Genomic DNA, 21,830 nt, shown 5'->3' with positions numbered 1-21,830 from the left:
TGCTTGCTAAAGCGTGGAATGTTATTGAGTGTAACCCCATTGTTGTACCCATTCCTACCCTAGACCTTTCCCTGAACCCTATCCCGAATTCCACTACCTCTAATGATCCTCTTTTTCCCTTACCCTGATAAAACTTAATAAAATATTGGAAAAAAAGATGTCACTAAGAACAGTTCTGGGCCTTTTGCTCTTTTAACATTTTATTAAATGACTGAATAAAGAGACAAATAAAATAGTCTTCTCAAATTTGCATATGATATAAAATTCCATGGGATAGATAAAGCTAAAATATAGAAATAAAAATGTTTTATTGATCTGGAGAATTGGAGTGAAAGTAATAGAATTTAATTTTACAGAAAAAAATCCAGAGTTTTTCATTTTAAGAAGTAAAAGTAAATTTAATAGGGAGATTCCCCCTTCACTGGATGTGTTCAGAGGTCTGGTATTTTTCTATAATGCTTTAGACTGCACTACTTACTAATCATGGCATTGGACTTAGAATAGAATAGAGCTGGGATCTTGGAGGTCTTCTAGTGCAGCCCCCTGCTCAAACAGAACCTATACCATCTCAGACAAGTGACTGTCTAGTCTCTTCTTAAAAATCTTCCATGATTTCTGGGGGTAAGTTGTTCCATTGGTTAATTGTCCTCACTGTTAGGAAGTTTCTCCTTAATTCCAGGCTGCTTCTCTCTTTGATCAATTTCCAACCATTGTTTCTTGTCCTTCCCTCTGGTGCTTTGATGAATAACATGACCCTCTCTTCTTTGTGGCAGCCCCTCAAACACTGGAATTATGTCTCCCTTATTTTTTCTTTTCTTTAGACTAGCCATACCCAAGTCCCACAGCCGTTCTTCATACGTTTTAGTCTCCAGACCCTTGATCATCTTAATTGCTCTTCTCTGATTTTTCTTCCAAACTCTCAACATTTTTTTATGATATGGTAACCAAAATTGGCTGCAGTATTCCAGGTGTGGTCTTACTATAAGCAGTAATAATACTTCGTGTGATCTTGATTCTATGCCTCTGTTTATACAACTCAGGATTGTATTTTTTTGGTTGCTGCTGGGCACTGCTGGCTCATAGTCAAGTGATCGTCCACTGGGACTCCAAGGTCCCTCTCACAGTTACTGTTTTTGAGCCAGGTCTTGCCCAATCTGTACTTGTACCTTTGACTTTTCCTGCCTAAATGTAAAACTTTGTTTTTCTCCACATTAGTCAAATGTCAAAATGCATATATGCTACATAATATTAGCGGTTTTCTCAAATCCTTTTAATTTTTCTAAATAGAACCATGACTTTTTTCATGGTTCACTTTTCTTCGTCTAATTCTTTGGGATAATTATACAGATGGGAATTGTAATTTCCTTTTAGGGAGAAATAGGCCGGCAAGAGATTATACTCTGCTAGATAAATTAATTAAAGTCTTTGATATAAAATACTTTATAACTTCTATATAAAACTCGCAAAAACAGCCTGCCAATATTCCGATCGCTAAAAATGTCGCGAAACAGCAGAAAACGTTTTCTCCCCGGATTCTTAAGGTGTCCCTCCCGCATAGCCTTCTATCCTGTCTCAGACGATCGGTCGGGACTGGAGGGATCCGTCAGCCAATGAAAAGGCGCCGGGGTGGCTGGCGGATGGGGCGGATGGCAAAGAACGAGCTATGGCGACTCGAGGCGTTCGTCCACAGCGGGAGAATGGACGAAGTCAGACAGACCTGTTAATCATCCCCGTGTTACTGTTGTTCCTCCCAGGCATGACGGGTAAGTAATGGTTCCGGGAACAAATCGTAGGCTGGGCAGCTATACATTCAAAACCATCTCAACCAACCCGCTAATTAACCGGGTTGCAGCCGGTGGGGGTTGGCTGAAGTTTGAGGAAATTGCTGATAATGCGTTTTAAATATTTTTTTAAAAAAAGAAATCAAGGATGCCCGTCGAATTATGTATATTATCTCAGAAATTCATTAAAACGGAGTTTAACAAAATTACTCGGAATTTGAATATTTTCACTATATATTCACAATTTATTCATTTCATATTTGTTTTTTTCTCAAAGTGCTATCTTTATTCATTTACGGTACATATTTTCGGTGAAACTCTTAACATAAAAGACATTGATCGAAGATATCGGAAGGTCTAAGGAATAGAAAATCAGAAATTAAATCAAAACAAGCTGCAAATACACACAAAAAACTGTAACAAAACCAAACTGGATCCTCAACAGGAATGGAATAGAAATATTTTATTATGCTTTCTCTTATTGTTTCAAAACTTAATGTAAGTTTTACACATGGATAATGGCATACAGATATTTTCAGTTTTTTGTTTTGTCTTCAATAGTTAATAGTTAAAAGTATGTTTGCTTTAATATATTTAGAATGTATTCTGTTTATTCTCCTTAGATTAAAAAAAAGGCCTTAGGGAACAGTCTTGAACATAGATCATTACAGAATAAGGGCACAGCTCTAGAGAGTAGATTTATTGTCCCCTAGGATTAGGATGGCAGGTATGGAACTGGAAGATGTCCAATAGAACTGCCTGATATATCATGAATGCTTTGGGAAATTCTAAACACAGTTTTTATCCTGTGATGGACAAAATTACATCTGATGCTGGAATGTTATAATTATCTGTATTTCTGGACTTCTTCTAAAATTTCTGCTCCAACTTCATTTGAAAAATCAAGACAGGGAATTATGTTGGTTCTGTTTTGATGTTTAACCCCATAAAATAATGACAGCAACTACTGAAGATATAGGATGATATCAGTGGATTGTAATTTACAGTTTATATTTTGTGGCCCTGAATATTCATATAAGAAAGTTGACAGAATGGGCAAAGGGTACTCTCACAAACTGCACATAATTCAGTGAGAAATTTCAAAAGATTATTTAAATCATTAAATCCAACCTCTTGGAGTCTCCTTTGGCTAATTGGTTCTTCTGTAAAACTGTTCTTATTGTTAGGGATTTAAAAAAAAAGATTCAGTCACAATTTGATTTACTATAATTTAAATAAATTCTGCAAAGACTTTCGTGTGATGCTCTTTCAAGTATTTGAAAATTGTTATTGTATGCTGCCTCAAATCTTTTCTTTTCAAAGTTAAATTTTCCCAGATACATCAGTATATCTAAGACATAGTTTCTAGCAACTATCTTCCATCTTCTCTGAATTAAAGCTTCAAAGGCAATTTGTATCATGGTAGGCTTTTTTAACCATTGGTAGGTTTTGTGCCTTTGAATCAATTTTGACTCCTGGTGACTGCCCAGAACCTATAGCTTCTGTTAACATTATGAAATAATTTACTTTTGTTCTTACTGGATTACTGCAATCCATGGCTTTTCCTTAACTTTTTGCTATTGAATAAAAGAATAACAGAATAACAAGTGTTGGAACAGACTTGGAGGTCTTCTAGTCCAATCATTGCTCAAGCAGGAGACCCTATACTATTTCGGACAATGACTATCCAGTCTCTTTAAAAACCTCCAGTGATGGAATATCCACAACTTTTGAAGGCAAGCCATTCCACTGGTTTATTGTTCTCATTGTCAGGAAATTTCTCCTTAGTTCTAGGTTGCTTCCCTCCTTGATTAGTTTCCAACTATTGTTTCCTGTCAGTTACTGCTATTGAGTCAAGTTTCAACTAATCTTATCTGGTTGGTTTTTCTTACCTAAATGTAAAACCTTACTTTTTTCTACATTGAATTTCATTTTGTTAGATAAGGTCCAGTGTTCAAGTCTGTCAAGGTCAATCTGGATCTTGCTTCTACGTGTCTGAAAATCTTGCTTGATTATCTTTTCCAGGATCTTCCCAGGTATTGATGTCAGGCTGATTGGTCTGTAGTTTCCTGGATCTGTTCCCCCCCCCCTTTTTTTGAAGATGGGAACCACATCAGCTTTTTTCCAGTCCTCTGGTAGTTCTCTGGTGCTCTAGGATCTTTGAAACATATGGTTTCATGGTTCTGAGATCACGTTTGCCAGCTTCTTCAGAAACCTGGCATGTAATCTATTTGGTCCTGGTAATTTGAACTTGTCTAGAGTGGACAGGTATTGTCTTAAAATTTTCTTGCCTGTTTTAATTTTTATTCGTAGTCTGTCTTTTACGATTCTCCTTTTGGTAGGTTGAGGTATTTTTTCTTTTTGCATGAAACAGATGGAAAGAAAGAATTAAGCAGGTCGTCTTTCTCCCTGCTGCCTGTCACTTCCTTGCTATCTTTTCTCATTAGTGGACCGATTGTTTCTTTGACTTTTTTCTTATTTTTTTATATGTTGAAAGAATTTTTTAAAATTATTTTTGACATTTGTTGCAAGTCTTAGTTCATTCTGAGCCTTAGCTTTCCTAACTTCCTCTTTGCAGATTTGGGCTATATGCTGGTATTTGCCTTAGTTTTGTATGTCTCTCTTTCCATTTTTTTTTATACTTATCCTTTTTGTCTCTTAATTTATCAGAGTTCTTTGTGTAACCATGCTGTTTTTTTCTTGGATTTTTTTTTTAAGTAGTATTGTGCTAGACTGGGCTTTTATAATCATATTTTTCAAAGTTACCAAAGCTTCTTGAGCCATTTTCCCCTTTTAAGATTTTCATCAATGAAATGGATGGAATCCATGAAATCCATGGAATAAAATCCACGGAATGGAATGAACCTCTTCTTTTTTGTGCCTGGTACTGTACAGTTTTTAACTGAATAAATCTTCCTTTTGTCTACTTTGTTAAGGGAACTTCTTAAAACAATTTAAAAAATCACAAAAATGGCAGGAGCAGCACATACACATGTGAAGTATTTATTGAATTCAGTGCATATTGAGATAACAGCATCTAACAGTAACTTGGTAACCTCAACTGCACATGAGCTAACCTCACATTAACTGAATTTTGGTTTGCTGTAAATGCAACTTGAGATCACTAAATACACACTAAATTGAATAATGCATTATTCCAATTTGTATTAATCACAATCTTGCTGTATTTAAAGTTATTCAGTAGGAAGATATGTTTTGTTCTTTAATGTCCCATGATGAATAATAGTCTTAAGCTGCAAGAAGGCAGATTTCAATTGAACAGTTAAAAACAAAGAATGGTATAAATTGCAGAAGTAGTTGAATATATATCATTAATATTTTCAAGTCAAGTTTGGGCAGCCTCTGTTGAGAATGCTTTAATCTGAATTCTTGCTTTGCTTGGATTGGATGGTTTAAACATCAATTTCAACTTCAAAGTATTATGAAAAATCATTTTAAAAAGAATAAAGTAATCAAAGCTGATTTTAATATTTTCTATGACATAATTTTAAATGTTGTAATTCATTTTTGGTTCACTATTTGCTGTTTTGATGGCTAGAGTCTATTGATGAAGGATGGGTGTATATGGTATAATAAATACTCAGTTCAATTTTTCGTTGCAATCTTCCATTGACTGACCATTGCCAATTGGTAATATTTTGAGCACAGCATACATTCTTGCATGAGTTCCTGCAAGCCACAGAAATAAAGTTTAAAAAAGAAAAAAAGAGAAAGAATTGTAAAAAATACCTTGCAAATATATTGGTAAAAATGGAGAATAGGTGAGAAGTATATTTCTTACCCAGTACAATCAGTAAATTGTAGATGTTATCTGAAGTGAGCCATGAGAAATCAGACTTGACCATCAGCTCTGAATTCTTTCCAATTGCTCATGAAATTTGAATGGAAACTTAAAGGATAGCTATATCTACTACCAGCAGCGAGTTCTTTTTTATTGTTAAAATATTCATTGCGTAGAACCTAAGGCTACCTCTTCTCTCTTTCCATATCCTTTCTCAAAGCGTTTGTTTACACACTGTAAAGCTAATATTAAAAAACCTGCTGTGCAGCAATTCTAGCTAACAGCCTAGATGGTGCTTTCTACATGTTATGTGTATGATTATTTGCCCATTTAGCATAACTTCACATTTTTTGCTTCATACAATATATACTGTTGATTCTCAGAGAAGAAATCTTTTCTCTTGAAAACAAAATAACAATCAATCAGAATAGAGCTGGAAAGGACCTTGGAGGTTTTCCAGTCCAGCCCACTGCTCAAGCAGGAGACCTTATGCCATTTCAGACAAGTGGTTGTCCAATCTTGTCTTAAAAACCTCTAGTGATGAAGCACCCACAATGTCTGAAGGCAAGGTGTTCCATTGATTAATTCTTCTCACTGTTAGGAAGTTTTTCCTTAATTCCAAGTTAATTCTCTCCTTGATTAGTTTCCATCCATTGTTTCTTGTCCTGCCCTCTGGTGCTTTGAACAATAATATGATCCCTTCTTTGTGGTAGCCCCTCAAATACTGGAATACTGCTATCATGTCACCCCTAGTCCTTCTTTTCTCTAGACTAGCCAAACCTAAATCCTGCAACCTTTCTTCACATGTTTTAGTCTCCAGGCCTTTAATCATTTTAGTTGCTCTTCTTTGAACTTTTTCCAAAGTGTCAACATCTTTTTTGTAGTGTGGTGATTAAAACTGGATGCAATATTCAGGTCTAATCTTACTAACGTTTTATAAAGTGGTACTAAAACTTCACGTGATTTTGATTCTATGCCTCTGTTTATACAACCAAGGACTGCATTAGCTTTTTTGGCTGCTGGCTCATGTTTAAATGATCATCCATTAGGACTCCAAGGTCATCCCAAAGGTGCTTTTTCAAGAGGCAACTGGGCTTCCTGGTTTTTCTTTGAAAATGTTTTGCTTCTCATCCAAGAAGCTTCTTCAGCTCTGATTAGATGGTGGGGAATGGAAGGATTTATATTCCTTGAAGACAACTGGTCATTTGCCTTTTAGAGAGTCCTTGAGGCCAGTTGGAGATTTGTCTGTGTTCTCAGAGTCACCTGAATAGTGCAACTGAATGTAGAGCCTTCTTGGAACTTCTGAAAGGACTTTTGTGGAGCTGTGCTTTCTGCAGAATGTTTTCTGCCCTGTGTCCCTTCACTGTTGACCACAGACACAGGCTATTGGGGATGAGTCTGTTGTCTCCCTCTCAGACTGCAGCGCAAATGATTCCTGTAGTCTGCAATTTGTCTGGAAATCCATTCATGCTCCCATACCATTCAAAGGATGTTCATCCTAAAGTGCATAGCTAAATGACTGAAGATTCTCGGTCATCCAGGTCATGGTTGTCCCAAAAGTCCCTCTCACAGTTACTGTTTTTGAGCCAGGTTTCACCTAAACTGTACTTATACCTTTGTTTTCTTCTCCCTAAATGTAAAACTTTGCTTTTTTCCACATCATAATTCATTTTATTGGGTAGGGCCCATTGTTCAAGCCTTTTTGATTCTGTGCTTGTCTTCTGGGGTGTTGACTATTCCTGCCCGCTTAGTGTCATCTACAAATTTGATGAGTTCCCCTTCTATTCCCCCATCTAAGTCATTTATGAAGGTATTGAAGAGTACTGGGCTTAAGACGGAACCTTGTGGTACCCCACTGCTTACTTCCCTCCATATAGGTATAGTACCATTAAAGACTACTCACTGAGTATGGCTTGTCAGCCAGTTACAAATCCATCTGGTGGTGATGCTGTCTATCCCGCATTTTTCTAGTTTACCAAGAAGTAGATTGTGGTCTACTTTGTCCACAAAAGACTTATAATCTATCATTAACCCACTGCAATCATTGTCTCTGATCTGTCCAGGAGCAAATATCATTGACTGATTCTTGATAATAAAACTTTTTCTTTAAATTATAACTGGAATTTTTCCAAATGGTTGCATTTCACTCCCCAAAGTCATAAGAGTCTGTTGAGAATAACTCTGCAGCACTTGGAGGTTTTCCTGAAGATTGAAGAACATAATTTCTTAACAGTTGTCTTCTGGTTGCATATAATAAGTCTATTCTGCAATCTCCACCACCTTTCCTATGAAAATTTATTTATTTATTTATTTATGAGACTTATATACCGCTTTAAGTGCAAGCACTCTCTAAGCGGTGTACACCAGTAATCAATGTATACATATATTTACATTGCCCCCAACAATCTGGGTCCTCATTTTACCTACCCCGGAAGGATGGAAGGCTGAGTCAACCTTGAGCCGGTGAGATTTGAACCGCTGACCTGCTGAACACAGTCAGCTAAAGTGGCCTGCAGTACTGCACTCTAACTGCTGCGCCACCTCGGCTCCTCCAGTTCATCACACACCACAATATAAAACAAGATGTTGAGACTCTGGAAAGAGTGCAGAGAAGAGCAACAAAGATGATCAGGAGGGCTGGAGGCTAAAACATATGAAGAATGGTTGCAGGAATTGGGTATGTCTAGGCTAGTGAAAAAAAGTCTAAGAATGACATGATAGCAGTGTTCCAGTATTTGATGGTCTGCCACAAAGAAGAAGGGGTCAACTTATTTTCTAGCACCAGAAGTCAAGAGAAGAAGCAATGGGTGGAAACTAATCAAAGAGAGAAGCAACCTACAACTAAGGAGAAATTTCCTGGCAATGAGACTATTGCAACAAATTATAGTGAGATTGGAAAATACTAGAAAATTATGCTAGGTATAAACAACCATTTGATAGGAGAGGAGTTCATTAGTAGTTTACCTCATGAAAGACAAGTCAGCCTGGCTATAAAAAGCTTGGAAAGAAAAAAATTAAAATGTTGGAAAAATTTGTACCTTTTTTGTGCTTCAATAATAAATGAAGGATTGGAGGGGGTCTGTTGTAGTATCCTACATTTTATCTTTTACCCCTAATTTTTGAATTAAACATCTTACTGAGTTTGTATAATTTTTACAGCTTTGATTATGTGCTATTGCAAGAAGCTTGGCAATGGCTATCATTTCAGTGTTCAGTTTTAAAGTAGAACTTCTAAACAACAAGTATAAAAAAAAGTTCCATTAACATTATAAAATGCAAATATTTATTGAGGTTGAAAAGTATGTTTTCGTACAGGTGCATCATGCTGTTACCTTGCGAAGAATAACTTAATGTGTCATGATGTTTGTGAACTGGTAAGTTAGTTTCTGAATTTATGCTAAACTTTGTATTCTAATGTTATATATTTCCATGTGTTTATCACCTTTAATGGTAAAGTGTTAAGCCTGAGATCTTTAGTGTCATCCAGATATTTTCACGAACATATTTTAATTATGAGCGAATTTTAAGCTTAATTGTATGAGTAATCATAGTCCCAGTTCTTTCATTCTTTATCAATGGTTCTCAACCTGTGGGTTGGGACCCCATTTGGGGTCGAACGACTATTTCACGGGAGTCGCCAAACAACGCAATCCGCCATTTTCCCCCCCCTTTTCCTTAGCTGTGCTATTCCCTTTTATTCTACTGACTTTTGAAAGCCAATAGAATAGACTTTCTTGCATAGAGTCTAATTCTATTGGCTTTCAAAAGCCAATAGGAATTGTCCAGGCTGTCTCTGCCCTGTTGAGCCCGCCAAAAGTTCCATTCTGCAAACGGTGCTGCACCAGTTGAATAGTCCTCGACGTACGACCGGTTGAGTAGTCCTCGACTTACGACCGGTTGGGGGTCGCGGCATTAAAAAGGTTGAGAACCACTGTTCTATATGAAGGCATAATTTATAAATCAGTTTATATTTTTAATTCTGTTTTGCATTTTTTAATTCTGTTTTGTATATCACCTTTTTTCTTGCTTGTTCCCAGAATGTCACTTTGGTATTTTGAATTGCAACTGAAAATTTTAAACAGATAACAGTTTATATCTATTGTTACATAAAACATGCAAAAATCTTCAGAAACATATTGCTAATAAAAAGCTGGAAACATGCATTTGGATGTTAGACCATAGGTGACAATGGAATTAAATTAATATGAACAATGGATGAAACAATTGTAGAAAATTTAAATGAATTCATTGTTTTCATAGTTGAATGTTGGGGAAATAATAGTACCTGGGCAAATACCTCAGGAAACGTGTATTAATAATTCACAAAATATTGTTATGGTTCCAACAAACAGAGACGAATAAAACAGAACTTGGAGGTTTGAAAATTTCTCAAAGAAACTGTTTATTAGTTACAAAGTATCAGCACAATCAAAAGTGAAACCAATCTGAATATATAAGTAACAATTTCCCAATTACAAATTATAATGTCCCATCCACAAAACTATGTAATCTACTACGTTCCCCAATATATTCATTTGGCGGGCTTTTTTATACAACAGCCAGTCCCTGATTGCGGGAGAAGTACATGACCATGGTTCCCATAGGATAGAAAGTTATTTTGACTAATGAAACACCTGGGTAACCCCCCTCCCTCCGTTCTATGTGGCAATCTAGAATAAGAAAAAAAAATGGCTATACCCACACTCAGTGTAGAGTTGACAGTCGGCCCCTCTTAAAAGAAAAGAGTCTCCTGTAGGGGAAACAAGCATTTCCTTGAGGCTTGTGAGGATATTTCTTGTAAAAATTTTGTATTAACCTTTCTGCTTTCACATTTGTATATTTCACGCATGTAACTTCTGACATTGGATAGGCTTTCCACTGAATGAGATATTGTAACTTCCCCTAGTACAACCTAGAATCAAGAATTCATTTTATCTCATAATGTGTTTCTCCTTCTACCACTATTGGACCCGGTAGCTTCTTTAGAATAGGTTTTAAAGAGGATTCAGAAACAGTTTCAACAGACTACAATGGAACACATGGTGGACTTTCCCCAAAAGCCGTGGAAGCTTTAACTCCACAGTAACAGGATTTATGATTTTGGTTATAGGAAAAGGACCCAGAAACTTTGGCCCCAATTTTTTGCTGGGTAATCTCAATCTCAAATATTTAGTTGAAAGATAAACCTTTTCCCCAATATAAAATGGTCTTTGAGGGGAGCGTTTCTTATCAGCTTGCTCCTTGTAAACTTAGCAGCTTGGGTTAAGCTTTCTTTACATTCGCCCAAACACTTTGGAAGGAGGTCACCCACTGATCCAAAGTTTGGGAGGCAGGTGACTCCTGGGGGTACTCAGGCATAGGCACAAAATCCCTCCCAGTAATTATCTTAAATGTTATAAGGCCAGTGCTACTGTACACAGTATTATTATAGGCTACTTTAGCGAAAGGCAGAAGATTGGCCCAATTAGTCTGCTGGTAAGTAACATAGCATCTGAGGTACTGCTCCACCATTGAGTTCGCATGTTCAGCTGCCCCATTAGTACTGCCAATGAAAGTCCCTGAGTAAACCCAATAAGCTTAACGAACTCCCCCCCAGAACGAATTGAACCCCTCTATCTGAAATAATCTGCTTAGGAGCTCTATGGAGCTGATAGATGTGCTTCAAAAACATATTGGTCAGTTTCTGAGCAGAGGGAAGCCCTGAACAAGCGATGAAATGAGCTTATTTGGAAAATAGATCAATCACAGTCCATATTATAGTATTTCCTTTGCTCTCAGGAGCAGGTCCACTATAAAAGCCATAGCTATTTCTTCCCAAGGCGGAAAGGGTCAGCTATTTGCTGCAGGAGCCCTGGAGGCTTTCCAGGATGTTTCTTCATAGCAGCACAGGTGGCACAGCTTTTCACATAACTCTCAATGTCTTTTTTCATGCCTGGTCACCAAAATTGCCTTCTAATCAAGCAAAACCTCGGAACCTGCATATCATTTTTAGTGAGCCAGCCAGGAGAGGTGCTTGGTCCTAGGGAGGTTCAAGAAGGGGAAAGGCGCCAAGCATGCTCTCGGGTTTCCTGGAGGTGCCCTTCTTGACTCTTCACTGTGGCTTTTAAATAAGAACTAGGTTTTTTTTGTGGTGGTTATTGCCTTCCTTTAGTTCCTGCATACTCAGGAGGACTGAAGATAAGGTAAGCTTATATTGCACAGGCTTGCTCAGGGGAGTGTGTATGTATGTGTGTAACAGCATGTCTGTTTCCTTCAATCATTTCCCACTGTTGACCAGAGCTGAGTGGAAGAGTTTGCCTCATCCGCACCTAGACCCCCCGCATATCTGGGGGGCATTTAGAAAGCAAGGGGGGCAAGCTTGTACTCTCGTGCTCCAACAGGTTGTGAGTGTTGAACTTGTGATCTGAGATTTGTGGTTGCTCCTTATATATTTCCCACTGTTGACCAGGCCTAGGCGTGATACAATTCCAGCCACCTGTACACCCCTGCGAGGCTGTTAAGCTGTTAACTGGGGGTCCCTACATCACAAAGAGAATTGGTGGATCTCTTGTGGCTCAACAGGCTGTGCACGTGGTGTGAGAGATTTAAACACATGAGCTCAGCCCAAAGAAAACTTGTTAGAATGAATAAAAAAAAGAACGTGCCCTCAGCCCCCTTGAGTGTGTTATCAGGAACTTTGATAAGCTTAAAACCCGTCAGGATATGAAAATTGAAATTCTAACTAAGTACAATGCCCTCTGGCATCAGGATATGCCTACTGTTTGGCCCAAAGGGGGGTCCATAGATTTGGGTTTTTTTGAAACTATGGGAGATTATGCTCAAAGAGGCATGGATCATGATCAACAAGCTTATTATGCACTTTTTTGGATTTTACAAAGGAATAAGCAAATGTTTGAGGACTGTGGGTTGTGGCACCTTCCCACAGCACCAACTTTTCCTGCTTTATCCTCTGCTCCGCCACCTTGTAAGGGGATTTACCCCCTTACAGAGAAGGTAACAATTGGAAGGGGGGTCACTAATAATTGCCTGGTTCATACCTCCTTCTCCATTTCTAACCTTTATGCATTGAAGGACTGATTAGGTTCTTATGCTGCAGCCCCACACAAATATTCTGAATTGGTTCTGTCTATTATTCGAACTCACAACCCTAACTGGGCAGACCTCCAAGCCACGCTGGATGTCTTTTTAACATCAGAGGAAAGACGTCTGGTAGGAAATACTGCAAAAAGATTAGCTGAAGAAAGGAAGGTTCTTTGTACTGAAACTGACCCTAGATGGTCATTGATACTTATGAAAGCAAAGAATATGAACACTTAAAAGGCTTTCAAGACCTTCTTGTCTCTGCATTGCAAACTGCTACCCCTAAACAGAAAAATCTGGGCAAAATTTACGATGTTCATCAATTGCTATCAGAGAGCTCCAGTGACTTCCTTGAGCACCTTTACGAAGCCTTCAGAAAATATTTATTTATTTATTTATTTATGAGACTTATATACCGCTTTAAGTGCAAGCACTCTTTAAGCGGTGTACACCAGTAAGCAATGTATATATATATATATATATTTACATTGCCCCCAACAATCTGGGTCCTCATTTTACCTACCCCGGAAGGATGGAAGGCTGAGTCAACCTTAAGCCGGTGAAATTTGAACCGCTGACCTGCTGAACACAGTCAGCTAAAGTGGCCTGCAATACTGCACTCTTAACTGCTGCGCCACCTCGGCTCTTATAATATAGTGAAGCTCCAGAACATGCTCTTTATTGGGCAGAGTGCACCAGATATTAGGCATAAATTACAGAAGCTGGAAGGGGCTTCAGCTGACACAATTGGAAAATTGTTGGAAGTAGCTTATAAAACCCATGTCTCAAAACCAGAAGTGACAGACAAAGAGGTTAAAAGGGATGAAAAACAAAGTGTTGTTTTGCTGGGTCAAGCTCTATAACAAGTACCCCCAGAGGGAGGGGGAAGAAATGGGACTCGCAGAAGAGAGTGTCGAGGAGAGTAGGGTCCCCTCGGAGAAAAGTGGAACGATGCCACCAAGATTCCAGGTACCCCTGGAATGTCCAATACAATCTTTTGCCCTAAGACAGGACCAATGTCGTATATGTAAGAAATTTGGCCACTGGGGCAGGGAATATCCTTTACGTTCCCTTCCCAGCCGTCCTATAGGGCGTGTTACTCCACAATCATGTTTTAAATACTAGGGGAGTCAGGCTGAGGGGCCTTTGTCTCCCTGCTCTTTCAAATGATTCTCCCTCTGCATCCCTGGTAAAGTTTAAAGTCAGAGGGAAAGCAATGCCTTTTTTGATTGATACAGGGATCACATTCAGTATTAAATAAGCCTCTTGGAAATTCTTCCTCATAAACCTTCCAGGTTATTGGGGCCAGTGGCCAATCTATGTCAGTAGCAATACTTGACCCTTTAGAATGTTCTTTAGGTCAGTGGTTCTTAACCTTTTTGAACGAATCGCCCCCTTGAGCCAATGAGGAAGTTGTCATCGCGCCCCTCCCCCAACATAACCTCTCAATCACAACATAGGAAATAATTCTTCAATTTATGCAAACACTTTTTTTGTTTTCTTTAAATTGTCATCAGGACATATGATGCAAATAATTTATTTCCAGTCTTTTTCCCATATCTCAACTGTGTGAAAAATTTTGGTGCCCCCGTCACTTTATTCCCAAACTACGTGATACATGTATTTCATTATTATCTTATTTATTCAAGACACTCAAATGTAATGACCATTGAAAATAACATTCAATTGCAAGAAAGTGAAATGCCCGAAAAGAAAAACAATAACATTTAATGATTGAATTACAAGTGAAATTTAAGATGCAAAAAGAAATATAAAAAGGGCATAAGAACAAACCGCAATGCAGGAACTAAGAATTTCAAGACGAAAACTCTGAAACTAAATTAAGATTCGAGGAAAGTATATGTAGTTACGCACACTGTAAAAAGGATTAAAAAGACACACAAAAAATATAATATCGAACTGGAGTGCACGCTAAAAAAGTACAATACAAAGAGACACACAAAACAGCATGCAATGTTTTGAAAGAAGCGCTCCCCCCTCCATCACTGCCCGTTCTGGCCAATGGTGCACCACTGTATGGGTAGAGCAGGGGTAAGCAACCCAAAACACTCAAAAGAGCCACATGGACCCATTTTCCACCGAAAACAAAACACTGGGAGCCGCAAAACCCTTTTGACATCTAAAATGAAGATAATACTGCATATATCCTTTTTAATCTTTATTCTATCTATTTATCTATCTATCTATCTATCTATCTATCTATCTATCTATCTATCTATCTATCTATCTCTATCTTCAGTGTTATCTTCATTTTAGATGGCAAAAGGGTCTCTCTCTCTCTCTCTCTCTCTCTCCCTCCCCCTCCCTCCCTCCCTCCCTCTATCTGCCCTTGGCCTGCCAGTCCTCTTTCCCCACTCTGTGTGTGTGTGTGTGAGAGAGAGAGAGAGGGGGGGAGAGAGAGAGAGACACTTGCACTTCCTCTCTCTCTTTCTCTTTTTCTCTTTCCCCTCTCCCTCTCTCTTTCTTTCCCTCCCTCCCCCTTCTTTCTCCAGGTGAGGAGAGAGGGGGGGGGAGAGAGGCACTTGCGCTTCCTCTCTCTCTTTCTCTCTCTTTTTCTCTTCCCCCCTCTCTCTCTTTCTCTCTTTCCTCTCCCTCCCCCCTTCTTTCTCCAGGTGAGGAGAGGGGAAAGAGATGCACTTGCGCTTCCTCTCTTTTTCTTTCTCTCTTTTTTCTCTTTCCCCTCTCCCTCTCTCTTTCCTCTCCCTCCCTCCCCCTTCTTTCTCTAGGTGAGGAGAAAGACAGACAGAGAGAAAATGAAAGGCAGAGGGCACCGAAGGGGTGGGGAGGGGGGGCAGGAGGCAGCAGAAGACCCCGTTGCCGCTGGAGGCACCCAGCTCCGCTGCCCGCCGGGCCTGCAGGGATGCCCCGGCTCACGGTCACGTTGGCAGGCCGTCCCACATACTGCTGGTGTCGCTGAGCTCAAGTCGGGGCCATGGGGCATCTGCGGAATGCCCCGCCCATCGGCTGCATCACCAAGCCTCCCCTCGCGCCGCCAGCCTCCCTGGGCTTAACTCACAGGGCATATACAGAACACCCCCATCAGCTGCTGGAGGAGCTGGGGCCGCTCCGCAACGCACGATGCTCCCGGCCATCCACAACCCACCAACATCACCCAGGGAGCGATGCCCCCGCCGGCTGCCACCCCAGCCAGGACTGCCACCCGGGGGCAACAGGAGGAAGAAGGGGATGAGGAGGGCAAGGAAGCTGGCGCCGGACCCCAGGAGGAAGCGCTCCCGCAGGTCTGGTTGGAAAATGCCTCCCCCTCCCTTTCTCTTCCCCCCATCTTCTACTCACCTCTCAAAGCAGCCAGAACTCCGGCGTGCCTTCCCGGCCAGCTGGGCCAACAGTCCCATGGCTGGGGATCGCAGGGGCAGCTCTCCCTCAGGGCCGTGTCTTGCAGGAAGGCTGGCCCGCTAGGCTGAGGCTCTGGTGGGCTGCTCCCAGCGAGGATCCCTGGGCTCCCCTGTGCGGTTCCCCGGCCACGTGCATCTGGAATGGGGCCAGCTAGGGAAATGGACTTCCTGGCTGCGCTTGTCCCAGGAGGCGGGGCACCTGGGCACAGGGCCAACCAGGAGCCCTGTGAGGGGGGAAATCTGCATGAGGAGAAGCACAAGTGCCTCTCTCTATCTTTCTCTCCAAATGGCGGAGGAGGCTTGGAGCCGCAGGGGCAGGCTCAAAAATGTCCCCAAAACGTCTTGCTCCATCGCCCCCATATTGTCCCCTTTTCATTCCATGGCCCCCCTGAAAAATGAAATCGCCCCCTGGGGGCGATATTGCCCAGGTTAAGAACCATTGCCTTAGGTGATACTCGCCTTACTCATCAATTTATTTACTTTCCAGATTGCCCTATGCCCCTTTTAGGGTGTGATTTACTTGCTAAGTTACAGGCAACTATCTGTTTCAAAGGGGACCAGATTAAATTATCAGTTCCCCCTGAACAAGCCTGGCATATCCTGACCCTTCAACTTTCCTCCTCTGAGGACACACATGAGTGTCCTGGTTTGTTAGATTGCTTTGTTGACTCCAGTGTATAGTATTCAGGGGTCCTTGACCAGGCTATTAACGCAGTTCTGGTGGAAGTAGCCTTTCACCCTGATGCACTGCCAGTCTCCATTCATCAATATCCAATTAGCTTGGAGGCTTGACAAGGGTTAGAGCCCCTTATTACTAATTTCCTTGCTTATGGGCTTCTAAGGGAAACGGTTAGTCCAGCAGTTCTCAACCTGTGGGTCGCGACCCCATTTGGGGTTGAACGACCATTTCACGGGGGTCGCCAAACAACGTGATCCGCCATTTTTTCCGCCATTTTTCCCCTTTTCCTTAGCTGTGCTACTCCCTCTTATTCTATTGGCTTTCGAAAGCCAATAGAATAGACTCTCTTGAACAGAGTCTAATTCTATTGGCTTTCAAAAGCCAATAGAATAGACTCTCTTGAACAGAGTCTAATTCTATTGGCTTTCAAAAGCCAATAGGAATTGTCCAGGGTTGTCTCTGCCCTGCTGAGCCCGCCAAAAGCCCCAGTCTGCAAACGGTGCTGCAAGGGGAACAGTCTGCAGAGCTTACCTCCCTGTTGAGCAACTAAAAAGTAAGTAAAAGAGGGTCGGGGGTGGGAGGTGGGAGGCCGGTGGGTGCAGGGAGGGTTGCTGGTGTGCGTGGGGCCCGGCAGGTGCCTTACCTGCCTTGGGCTGGGCCAGCTGGTGGCCCAGCCAGTGGTTGCCCTGCGCCGCCGCGGCCGCCCGGGAGCGTCCGGGCCTGTCTGCCGCCACCCCTTGCCGGCTATGCCTCAGCCGGCGCAGGGGGCAGCACTGCGCATGCGCTCCACACCGCGCATGCGCGTCGCGTACTTATTATTGGGGTCACCGGTATAAAAAGGTTGAGAACCACTGGGTTAGTCCCTATAATACACCAATACAGCCTGTTAAAAAGTTGGATGGCTCTATTTGTTTCTGTCAGGATTTAAGAGCTGTCACTCAGAGATCACTGTGACATTGCATCAAATGGTGCCTACCCCCTATATGCTGATTTCAGGAACCCAAAGTGACCGGCCTGCTTTGCATTATGACTGCGCTGAAGGGCTTTGATCCTGAGGGCACTCGGGTGGTACCCTTCCAGGGTAGCCCTTTCCAAAGGGTAATAGAGATTTATTGTCCTTGAACCAGGTATCAGTCTCTAATTGCTCTTTAAGTCTTTTCAGTAAACGATCATCAGAACCGATGGATTGCTTTCGCAATTGAGCTTTAGTGATTATTTGAGAGGCAGATTGCGGTAGAGGGATGATAGAATTAATTATTTCCTCTTGGTGGCATTTGAACTGAGGCAACCTAAACAAAGTGTCAGCAAAAAATTCTTACCCCCTGGAAGTTACTTTAAGGTGAAATTGAAATGGTTGAAGTATTGAGCCCACCAGACTTGTTTCTGGGATACTTTATGGGTTTTTTTCAGAGCTTTCAAATTTTTGTGATCAGTTCACACTTCAGAAGGTGGTGCCATGTTAGTAATGCCCAACGCGCTCCAAAAGCTTCCTTCTCCCAAATGGCCCATCTCCTTTCTGTGTCAGTCAGTTTTGGGAAGTGTAAGTGCAAGGTTGTAATTCCCCCCGGTGATTTTTTTGTAAGAGGACAGCACCCACAGCCACATCATTCACACAGCTTGAATGATGAATTGCTTTTCAGGGTCAGGGTGCTTGCAAACAGATTTGGCTGCAAAAGAGTCTTTCTAGTTTCTTGAATGCAGCTTGAGATTCTAGGGACCATGGCAATGGCTGACATCGGGTTCCCCCCCTTTCCTCATTTCAGTAAGTTGGTTATTGGCATGGCTATCTTTGCGAAACGGGATAAATTGGCAGTAAATATTAGCAAATCTCAGAAAGCTTTGAAGTTGTTTACGGGTGCAAGGGGGTTGCCATTCCAATACAGCTTTCACTTTTGCAGGATCCATTTCTATTCCCTCATTTGAAATTCAGTACCCTAGATAGTCAAAGTGTGTTTGGTGAAACTCACATTTAGATAACTTTGCATACAGTTTAGCCTTCAGTAGTTTCCTCAGCACTTCACGGACAAATTTAATGTGCTCTTCCATAGTCTGAATGTAAATGAAAATGTCACCAAGATAAATTAAAAACCCCTTATAGAAATGATCATGAAGCACCTGGTCGATTAACTGCATAAATACAGCAGGGGCTCCTTGTAGTCCAAAAGGCATCACTTTTAATTGGAAGCTTCCCAGGAGGCAATTGAAGGTGGTTTTTCATTCGCCCTCCTCCTTAATCCGGACTTGGTAATAAGACTCTGTTAAATCCAACTTCGTAAAAAATTTCCCTTTTGGCAGGTGGGCCAACATGTCCTTCATTAAGGAAAGGAGGTACATGTTCTCTATGCTGACAGTGTTTAACCCTTTAAAATCTACACATAATCTCAGCAACCCATCTTTCTTTTCTTGGAACAATACAGCAGCTGCTACACATGATTTTGGTGGTTGGATAAAACCCAAGCCAGGTTCTTATCAATGTACTCTCTTAACTCCTTCATCTCTTTGGGCATCATTGAGTACATTTTTGGTTTCAGGAGCTTGGCCACGGGTAAGATTTCAATGGCGCAATCTGTAGCCTGGTTGGGGGGGGGAGGACGTCACACTCTTTCTCACTAAATGCCTGAGCTCAGTCATGATATTCAGTTGGGACAAGCTTTATTCCTGGCAGCTTTTCTGCAACAGCCTTTAGTGTCTCGGGGTGCTCTTCCAGAGCCTCATTTATGGTATAGTCCTTTATATCATTAGTGGTGGCAGGTGGGAGGTGGTCTGTCCGTAATCTTAAATTCCTCACTCCATTCTCCCACCAGATGTTTGGGCACCATTTGTCGAGCCAGGCCAGACTCAAAATCACAGCCTCAGTCATTTTTGGGACCACTACAAAACAGATAATTTCCCAGTGCTGACCCATTTCCAATCACACTGGTTCTGTCTGGTGCGTGGTAGGTGTGCCACTGATAAGGGATCTGTCAGTTTGTTCAAAACTCATGGCTAGGGGTAACAGCCTTGCTCGAATCCCCAGCTTGAGCATGGTGGGCAGATTAATTAGGCACCTGGTGCAACATGAGTCTATTAAAATGTTTAAGTCCATTTGGGCCCCGGTTTTGGGTACTCTTATCTTGGTGGGGATGGCAAAAGGTGAGATGGGCTAACTTACCATCGGTTCTTCCTCGCCTTCTTGTTTACTGTTGAAAGGTGCCGGCTCTGCTGTGGCTCAGATCGGCCTTTCGCCTCAATCTTGGTTGGAGGGGAGGCCTCAATGACTGGGTCTTGATGTGCCCAGTTTGTCTTCTGTCTTCCTCCTCTGGGAGCTTTTTGTGGCTTTGTGGTGGCAACTGCCATGCTTCTAGCTTGGAGTTTGGGAGTCAGGTACCCCTCAGCACAGTGACCAATTTGACCATATCAGTAGCACTTGATGGGAGCCCTGGCAAGCACTTGGGGGATATTGTTAGTCATAGTGGCTTGGGAACATCAGCCAAAATGGCGTTTCTCCTGGATGTGTGATGGCTTGGATTCGGCGGTGCCTGGCTTTCTGGAGCAGTCCAATTCGATATCCAGCACCACCGCCAATTGTTTGGGAAAGCCCTGATAGATGTAGTTGTGGAGTAGTTGCCCCAACTGACCAGCAATTCTTCTGAATTCCCAAACTTATTCCTTAGCGGGGCAGCCTCTTTGCTTCAGACGATGGATCTCCTTCTCATCCAGCAGGTCTGGGATTCGTCTTCAGAAGGGCCTCTCAGTTGCTTCATGAATAGATTAGCATCCTGCAGTTCAGAAGCCCCTTCATCACGGAGGTTGGTCATCTAGTCGGCTGCTTTTCCCTCTAAATTGGCCACCACAGCATTCACCATCATGGCATCATCCAGGTAGGCATAAGCATAGCGATCTAGATGAGCCAACACTTGATTTAAGAAGAAGGATAGCTTCTCAGGGTCCCCATCAAAGGTTGGCTTGATGGGAGGCAGTTCAAACGTCTGTGGGGCCACCTGCATCTGCTGCTGGGCTGCTTGTTGGTCGTTGGGACATGGCCAAACCACTCTCCGGATTTCCCTTGGTCAGGCTCCTGGACTGGTAGCCTGAGGCCACAGCAGCGGGCTTGGCTGGGATACAAGGCTTGACATCACATCTGGCTGGGGAATAGGCAAAGCGGCACGGGCTCCAGCAGTTGAGCTAGGACTCTGGGGGGGGGGGAAGAGATGGGTAGCCCTTGGCATTCCCCTCTACTGTACACACATCCTGGGTGATGGGACCCATCTCTTTTACCTCCAGCCTGCCAAACGTCTCCTTCAGTTGCTTGAGTGAGGGACTGCGGACTGGAACTTCTAGTCTCTGGAGTCGTCCTCTCCGATCGATCCTTTTCCTTTCTGGTATGCTGCAGACAAAATCCCCTGGGATAGCAGTAACAGGAATTCCTCTTCAGTGGCTACAGGAGTGCTCCTGCATTGAGGGGCAGCCTGTGGTATCAGTTTCCCAGGTTGGATCAACCTGGACTTTGGCCAAGCCCTTGCCAGGGATGCCTCCTCAGTGGCTAGAACAGTTGCTTGCACTCCAACAGCTGGAGTTCTGTTGTGGCCAGCAACTGCTCCATTCTTTTCCTCCATCTTCAAATCTTCAGCAAGTCTTCACCGCTCTCCCAAAGGATGGGTAGGCTGTCAGGGCCCAGCACCCTGGGAAAAAAAATGAAAGTTTTAGAAGACTTTGATGTCATGGTTCCAACAGACAGAGATGAATAAAGCAGAAATCTGAGGCTTGAAAATTCCTCAAAGAACATGTTTATAGTTGCAAAGTATTGGCACGATCAAAAGTGAAACCAAGTCTGAATACACGTAACAATTACCCAATTACAAGGTGTGCAAGCAACTATGTCCCCCAATATATTCATTTGGCGGACTTTTTTAATACAACACCCAGTCCTTGATCGTCGGAGCAGTAGATGATCTTGGTTCCCACGGGACAGAAAATTATTTTGGCTAATGAAGCACCTGGGCAACCACCTCCCTCCATTCTATGCGGCAACCTGGAATGAGAAGAAAAAAATGGCTGCAGTCATGCTCATTGTAGAGTTGACAAATATCCCTTAAAAGTTCCAAGCACAAAAGTTTAAAGCTCTGGAGCTTCCG

General features: G+C 42.0%; 1 protein-coding gene across 6 annotated transcripts in view; it reads left to right on the top strand.

Annotated features, from left to right (window-relative positions):
- Positions 1 to 1,452: 1,452 nt before the first annotated feature.
- Positions 1,453 to 21,830, top strand: part of LOC120310059 (reversion-inducing cysteine-rich protein with Kazal motifs-like) — a 121,068-nt gene continuing 100,690 nt past the window's right edge. For 2 of the 6 annotated variants that reach the window (XM_039348002.1, XM_039348003.1), the window contains exons 1-2: positions 1,545 to 1,763; positions 8,899 to 8,957. In XM_039348002.1, the coding sequence (XP_039203936.1) occupies positions 1,664 to 1,763; positions 8,899 to 8,957 (159 nt within the window). In that variant the 5' untranslated portion in view covers positions 1,545 to 1,663. Of the gene's footprint in view, positions 1,764 to 8,898; positions 8,958 to 21,830 lie in introns of all 6 variants that reach the window. The other 4 variants (XM_039347999.1, XM_039348001.1, XM_039348000.1 and 1 more) reach the window with 4 other exon arrangements.

Source organism: Crotalus tigris, unplaced genomic scaffold, assembly GCF_016545835.1.
Source record: "Crotalus tigris isolate CLP2741 ecotype Arizona unplaced genomic scaffold, ASM1654583v1 scf7180000018106.563195, whole genome shotgun sequence".
Classification (NCBI taxonomy): Eukaryota; Metazoa; Chordata; class Lepidosauria; order Squamata; family Viperidae; genus Crotalus; species Crotalus tigris.
Note: the sequence above shows the minus strand (reverse complement) of the source record. Positions and strands in the feature narration are given on the sequence as shown.